This window comes from Spermophilus citellus (genome assembly GCF_964194105.1).
Source record: "Spermophilus citellus genome assembly, chromosome: 17".
Taxonomy (NCBI): Eukaryota; Metazoa; Chordata; class Mammalia; order Rodentia; family Sciuridae; genus Spermophilus; species Spermophilus citellus.
In genome coordinates this window covers 31,610,542-31,618,050 of record NC_138199.1, presented here as the reverse complement: position 1 = coordinate 31,618,050, position 7,509 = coordinate 31,610,542, and the positions used below count along the sequence as shown (strand labels likewise).

Genomic DNA, 7,509 nt, shown 5'->3' with positions numbered 1-7,509 from the left:
CTTCTCTCATTTCTTCTCATCGATAGCTAACTACCTACACACACACACACACACACACACACACACACACACACGTTGGGGATTAGAACCCAGGGCCTTGTGCATGCAAGGCAAACACTCTACCAACTGAGCTATATCCCCAGCCCCTACACGTATCTTTTGTTATTCAGAGATGTCTTTGTTTTGCTTTATCCTATTTAGAACCATTTCTTAGTTCTAGTCCCTTGTTCTTTTGTTTCAATTTATATGATTTTTTCCCCAAAGCCTTATTGAGGTATAATTGATTTTTGATAAATTGCACACATTTAAGTTGTATCCTGAGGAACCATCAACATAACCAAGGTAATGAATGTGCCCATCACCCCTTAGAGGTTTCCTCCTCCTCTTTTCACTGCCTCCCTGTCCCCAGGCAACTGCTGATCTGCTTTCTCTCACTCAGAATAGTTTGTATTTTCTGAAATTTTTTTCTCTTTGTACTGGGAATTGAACCCAGGGGTGCTTTACCATGGAGCTACATTATTGCAATAGGATCTCAGTAAGCTGCTTAGGACCTCATTAATTTGCTGAGGCTGGCCATGAACTTGCAATCCTTCTGCCTCAGCCTCCTGAATCACTAGGATTGCAGGTGTGCATCAGATTTTATTTAAATAGACTCATACATTAATGTATATTTTTGCTCAGCTTCCTTTGGAATATTTTTAGTTTCCCCCAGGTGGCATTATCAGTAGTTTCTTCTTTCTAGTGCTAAATATTTCTTTGTATGGATATTTTAAAAAATTTGTGTATCTATTTACCTATCTATTTATGTGGTATGTATGCATATTTTAGCCATCATCACAGTTGCCAAGAACATACTGTATGAGTATTCCAGCAGACACCTGTGGTTCTCCTGAGTGATGTCTATGAATGGAACATGTGGATCCTGCAAAACTGCTGAGCTGTTTGCCCAAGTGGTCACTACTTTACATTCTTACCACAGGATAGAAAGTTCCAGCTGTTTCACATTTTCACCAGCACTCACGTATGTTCAGTCCTTTTAAAATATCATTTAATATACCTTTATTACTGGAGTCCTATGCCATAGGCCTAACTCCAGGGATCTGAACAAACCAGGTCTGGCCATTCAAGCACCAAACAGAAAAGATAATGGTGAAAGCAGAAAAAGAACTTTAATTAATATGGCCATACTGGGAATGCAAAGTGAGATCCATCCTGTCCTATCTGCTGATTCTAGATGCTGAACATGATGTCAGGTTTCAGAGAATTAGGGGACCAGGGGACTGGGGGTGTGGTGGTGGGGGTCAGAGGGCACTCAGAGGTGGAGAGATTTTTAGTCCTGGGCACATTACTGCCTGCCCATACCTTAGCCCACCCCCTGCCTTTGCTCACACAGGCTAGCTACACCAGAGAACAGAAAAGGAAAAAAGTTTATTGAAAACTATATACAATTGGTCCAGCTCCTACCACAGGCTGCAATCTGGGCCAGTCCCTCCCATAGCTTAGGCAGTGCCTTGGCCCCTGATGGAAGAGGCTGGGACTGGGGCTAGGGCCCAGACCCACTGTAGATCATCGAGAATTTACAACTCAAAATGGCCTGCAAGTGGCAGGTAGGGAACAGAGAATAGATCCTTTCCCTGACCTAGTCGCAGCCTGGAGCAGGGGACACTATTCTGAAACTTGGGCCCAAGAGGGCCGAGCTAGACTGTCTGGGAGTCCTGGCTGCTCCTCTTGTAGGAGGCCCTTCTGGAAATGAAGGTAAACAGCCCCACTACTACCCCTCCCCATGTGCCAGAACCCATGGGCTTCAGGGTCTTGGCCTGGGGACACCAGTGACCCTTTCTCTCAACACTGACTTGGGGTCGAGGGTTCTTCCTGGAGCACTCCCCATGCAGAGGATCTAGAGTTGAGAGGTGATGCTGGAGAGTCACAGCTCAGGGCCTCCTGGACTAGGGGGTAGTTTGGGGGGTCAGGGTGTCCCACTGTAGGAATAGTCTGCTTTATTGTGCATCACCAGCCGGTCATCCACGAAGTAGAAGCTGTCAGACTGTGTCTCATATGGGTGACGGATCATCTCGCTGACTGCAAGAGAGGCCCAGCCAAGGCAAAAGGTCAGGAGCCTGAGCCACACCACTACAGGGGCTTCAGGACTGGGGCACAGGGATAGCTGAACCACCTCAGGGAGATCCTCAATCTCTTTGAGCCTGTTTCCCTACAGGTGACATGGGAATAATGCCAGACACAAAAGTGACCCAGGATGGGAGAAAAGGGAGTCAGGTCCACAAGCACCCCTCCCTCTCCATCTTAGTCCCCATACCTCCCCTACTCTCCCAGCTCCCACCCCTCTGCCCACGCACTCAGCTCCTCAGAGAGAGGGGGGAAGTCGTAGATGTGCTCGCATGTGTTCTTGCTGCTGGGGATGCAGAAGCCAAAATGGAAGTCAAAGCTTTTGAGTAGCTGGTTGCGGAAGTAGTGCCTCTCAATCATTCGGAAGTTGTTGACTGGCTTGTCTCCCACTGTGAACTCAACCCTGAGCAAGGGAAGGGGGCAGGGCTGAGTCTGGTCTTGGCGACAGCCACCCAGCTGGACAGACTCTAGACAGAGCACCCCTGAGGGAGCTCAGTTAGAACTCAGGAAAGGCTGTTCCCCCTTGCTCCCTCACTCCCAGCCCTCACCAGCCCAGTGACTCACGTGGCTCCCACCTGCCTCAGGCGGAGGAAGGCAGGCGTGAACTGGTAGCGGACAAAGCGTCCAGCATTGGGATCCAGGTCTCGACGATTGATGGGCAACCGCTCTGCAATGTAGGCCAGTTAGCCTCAGTGGGGTCCTTACCCACCCAAGGTTCCACCCCTGGTCCCTGTCTATCTGGATTTTAAACAACTACCCAGGAGAATCTGTTACATATTTAGGGCTCAGAACTTTGGCCAAATGGTGGCACCTAGTGGTTCTAAGTCAGGAAGTCACCAGTTTCCATGGAGGTTCCCAGAGGCACAGGATGCACACAGGCAGGGGACCTCTGGGACTGCAGTTCCTAGGGAGACCTACAGAGGGCAGGCTGGCAGGAACTAAAGGGGCAGGACTGTTCTCAGATGTCCACCCCTAGAAACAGATGGAAGGGAAAACAAGAGGCCTCATTCCTGAATCCTCCTGAAAATGCTGGGGTCTGAACCCTAGCTCTGCTCTGACTCCTCTGTGGTCCTAAAAGTCCACGGATGGCCCACTCTTCACATTTTCCCTCCTCCTCTTTGTCAGTGGTCCAACCAACCTGCTCACCTGAGGCGGGAGGTTTCTTGATTTCAAAGAGGACAGTGCCTGAGTCCATGTCCCGGATCTTGAACCTGACAAAGTCGATCTTGTAGATATTCTCCTCAGGGGAGCACAGGTAGTCTAGAAGAGACACGCAGCTGAGCAAGGAAGGGACCCAAAAGTCTCTGCTGCCAGTTGAGCTTTTGTGGGATCCTGCACTTCCTACTGCCTTCTCTGATCCCTATGGTCACTGCACTCTGGAGGAGTGAATTAAAACCCTGCTCTAGAGGAGCCCCCACAGCATAGAGGATGTAATTCTGCCCTGGGGATTTAATGGTGGATGAAAACCCCCTTGAGGGTAGCCTCTGGGAGACAGGCAAGGGCAGAGCAGAGAAGAGTGGAGGACAAGACCATCTCCCTCCATACTTTGTTTCCCACTCTGGAGTTTAGGATCCTTACTCCAGCCTCTGCTCGGCTAGGCTGGCTGCTTTTGGGCCACATAGGTCTCCAGGTTGGTAGAATCCTCCAGCATACACTCCTGCCTTTGGAAACCTCACTTCAAAGGAGGTGACACAGCTCTGCCTTGGGAGAGCACAGTCCTTCCCTGGAAGGTGCTCCCACTCTCACTCTGTGCCTGCCCTTGGCACAAAATCTAGGAGTGTCAGACAAGGCTGATCTTGAGGTGATTTCCTTGGAGATGGGTATAGCTGGGGCAGGTACACAACCCCTTCCCTGTTTCTCCTCATCCCCAACCCTCACCTCATCCTATAAGCAGCTTATGCAAGCCCAGCTCCCTTAAGCAGCTTAGCCAAAGCTCTGCTGACTCCAGTCCTGAGCCTAGGATATTTGGGGGAAGGGGCCAAACTTTCCTCCCATCCTCTGTTGAATTCCAAATGGAAGGAAGTCTTTAGCAAACAGAAGGACCCCCGTAAAGGTCATCTATCTAGCCTTGGCCCTGAGCCATCCCCACAGAGAAAGTACTCTCTGGCTCCCAGAAAATACAGGCTAAGCCAGGAAGAGGGTGGGGCAGGTGCATCAGGGATGTGCAAGGGAGACAGGGGAGTCCTCAGGCCCAGAAGGGAAATCAGGGACAGTGGTAGGCCCTGCCTGAGGAAGCTCAGGAATCTACAGGGCCTGATCTAATCCTCACTGTCCTTGCAGGATACAAAGTGCTTAGGGAGGCCCTGGAAATAAATAGGAAGGGGCAGAGAGGTACAGGCTGGTACCGTCAGCCTGCAGAGACCACATTCTCCCCTGGTAGCCTATAGAGGCCTAGAAGTCACCCTCCAGGATCCTAGGCCATCTCCTATTACTCTGTGGTCGGAAGTTTGTCTCTTTCCCACACCTGGGGCAGCCCCCTCTAGACAGCTTTCTGGTTGTCCTCTGGCACCTAGGGACCCATTAGGAACTACATAAAGCTTGGAGAAGGCCCTGAGCCTTTACCTGTTACCAAATTGTAGGGGAAGGAAGGAAACTGGAAGTGGGAAGCTCCTCCTTCATCCTGTACACCCCTTATTTTCACAGAAAGTAAGCACTGGTCCAAAGAAAGGTTCAGGGCATGAGGTGAAGAAGGGAGCAGGACCCTAGTTGTGGGCTCCCTGCAAGGTCTCCCTCCCCCCCCCCTTTTTTTTTTGCAGTCTGACCCCAGTCTCTTCAACTGCAAACAATCTGTCAGCTCTTCTGTCTTAGGAGAAAGTGAGGACAAGGGATGCTAATGGCTCAGAATACCACAACCATTCCCTCCCTTCTGCCAGGGAAGCTGAAGCCTAAGGCCCAGGGTTGGGCCAGAGTGAGGGCGAGAGAGGCTAAGGGCTCAGAACACAACTGTCCCTTCCTCTCAGCCACAAATAGCTTCTTAAGCTGGATTCAGGGCCCAGTAATCCAGGAACAAAAAACCTCAGATCCACACGATTAGGGTCAGAAGACCCAAGCAAGGGGTGCTAGGGTAGAGAAGCTTAGCTTCCTGCTCTCAGATCCCACACAGGAAAGGGTTCCAACAAAGCCTGCACCCCTACTCTTTCCCCACAGATGCCACATCTCTAAGGAGTATGAATTTTCTCCAAGTTAGGAAACACATGTTGTAACTTCACCTGGAAGCCTCCTTTGATTTCAAAGTAAACCCCTCAAATTATCCAGAACTCAGGCAGGTCAGTTTGACCTCCATCCCCAGAGCTAAACTGAATCCTAAATGCTACTGTTGCAAATTGCAGCCCAATGACTCCAACATCAGCCTGGTCCACTGATGCCTGCTTATGCAAGGGTGCTCAGCCATTTGGGGGCCCAGCCAAGAAAAGAATGGCTGCAGCCTAGCTCAGAAAAGGAAGGAGACCCCAGGGACCCAAAAGCACAGGCTCTGGCTTGCCATCATGGTTCTCTCCATTGCTTCATGTGGGAGCCCTGGGCTATATCCGCATCCCAATGGAGAGAGGACTCAAGGGTGTTCTCACAAAGGGAGCCAGGGCAGGTTACTGGGTAAATGATGCCAAGGTGGAGGCCACCATCTTGCTAAATATCTCCCATTCTTCAAGGCTAGTCAAGCCTCTGTCATGAGGTTTTTGAGTCTTTGTTCCCTGTCTATGGTGACCCTTGCCTCTGCCCTGAATACCCAGTTGTGTGCCTCCAGGCAGCAGTCCTGTGACAAACCCCACCCCCCATAATACTGATAAAAGAACCCTATTTACAGAGCATGCATAACATGCCACTGTAGAAAATCAGAGGACTTATTTTATTTTCACAATAACCTTATGATGGAGGTGTCATCCCCATTTTACAGATGAAAATACATGCCCAGAGAAATGAAGTTACATGTCCAAAGTCACACAGCCCATTATGTAGCAAAGCTGGGACTCCAACCCAGGCAGTCCAGTCCAGAAACTCACAGTGGAGACTAGGCATCTCTTGACGACAGAGCCCCTGAGGACAGGCCCTAGTCTAGATTTGAGGGGGCATTAACTCACTCCAGGACAGAGCCCTTAGCCAACACACTGAAGCTTCCTGCTCAGTTCCTTTCCAGGGTAAGGGAATGGCCCTAGACCACCTGGGGGACCCAGGGTGAGGGCATAAATGGTCAGGGAGACTTGAGGGTCTAAAACTTCCTAATTAATTCAGTCACCACCTAGTCTTCAGGGTGGGGGCTCAGCCCCCCTCCTCATTAGTGCCCACAGGCCCAAAATGGTTCTTAAGACTCCACATGGAAAGGGTTTGAGTTGCAGCTGCCGCCCCACCTCCACCATGGGAAAAGGGGTGGGTCCCTCAAAAAGGAAGGAGTGGGGTGGAAATAAACCTCTACAAGAAGAGGGGTGCATAGGTAGATCAAGGGAATCAAGGGAAGTGGGGCTTGGAGATCCCAGACTTGGAAGAAGAGGGGAGAGTCGTTAAGAGTAGGGGACACAGGAGACTGGAAACGGGTGGGGGAGGGGCGGAGGGGGAAGGAGGGTCAGGGGGCGGGAGCCCGAGCTCCACGCGCCGCGCGGGCCCCCTCCCGCCCGCGGGCGGCGCTCCCTCGCCGGTGCTCACCGCCGGTGATGCGCTGTAGCCCCAGCACGTCCTCCGGCGCGATGGGCTGCTTTCCGGGCAGCGGCCCCGACCTGGGCCCCGGGCCTGCCTCCGGCTCCGACTCGGACCCAGATTCGGATTCCGCCTGCGGCTCCGGCGTGGGTTCCACGCTCGTGCCCGAGGCTCCTGGAGCAGGCTCCGGTCCCGTTCCATTCCCACCTCCGCCCTTCTTCACCTTCATGGCCTCGCGGGGCCGCGGCTAGCCTGCTGCCGCCGCCACTGCCTGAGCCGGCTGGAGCCTGGGGAAGGGGGAGCGTCCGCAGCCCCGCCCCCGGCCGGGCCCCAGGTGCCGTCCCGCCCCCGGGGTGGGTCCTGCTCCGACCCCGCCTTCTGCCGGGTCCACTCAGGCTGAAAGGCAGCGGGCCCAGGGCCAGGGTGTAGGGCTTCCACTCTTCTTACGTCGTGGTTGGATACTCCCCGCCAACGTAAAGGATCCTGCCTAACTCCTCTTACTCGCTGGATTCAAGCCTTGGGGATCCTCTTGGCCTGATGGCTTCTCTTTTAATCTCTGCTCAAGCCTCAAACTGTTCAACCTTCATTACACCCACCCCCTCTAAAATACTTAACCCCCGTCTCTAATTAGCTTTTCCCACTAATGCATTATGTGAAATTACTTTTATTTGTTCACTGGCTCTTCTCCATGAAAGATCAACTGTGAAAGATCCTATCAACTTTGTTCTTTGTAATATCCCAGCACTAGCATAGTGCTCC

The 7,509-nt window shown here is 52.0% G+C and overlaps 1 protein-coding gene across 1 annotated transcript; it reads right to left on the bottom strand.

The window, feature by feature from the left end:
- Window positions 1-1,409: 1,409 nt before the first annotated feature.
- Window positions 1,410-7,060, bottom strand: UNC119 (unc-119 lipid binding chaperone). The gene is made up of 5 exons (XM_081272292.1): window positions 6,760-7,060; window positions 3,271-3,384; window positions 2,689-2,791; window positions 2,355-2,527; window positions 1,410-2,079 (listed from the first exon to the last, which is right to left on the bottom strand). Exons 1-5 carry the CDS (start codon window positions 6,977-6,979, stop codon window positions 1,967-1,969), a joined length of 723 nt encoding a protein of 240 aa, XP_081128418.1. The 5' UTR covers window positions 6,980-7,060; the 3' UTR covers window positions 1,410-1,966.
- Window positions 7,061-7,509: the final 449 nt, after the last annotated feature.

Bases quoted from the DNA above. Each gene is read 5' to 3' on its own strand.
- UNC119 (XM_081272292.1), bottom strand. From the start codon at position 6,979: ATGAAGGTGAAGAAGGGCGGAGGTGGGAATGGAACGGGACCGGAGCCT. The intron at 2,792-3,270 runs GTGAGCAGGTTG...CCTACATTGCAG, and splicing joins CAAGAAACCTCCCGCCTCAG to AGCGGTTGCCCATCAATCGT. The intron at 2,528-2,688 runs GTGAGTCACTGG...TCCCTTGCTCAG, and splicing joins CTGAGGCAGGTGGGAGCCAC to GGTTGAGTTCACAGTGGGAG.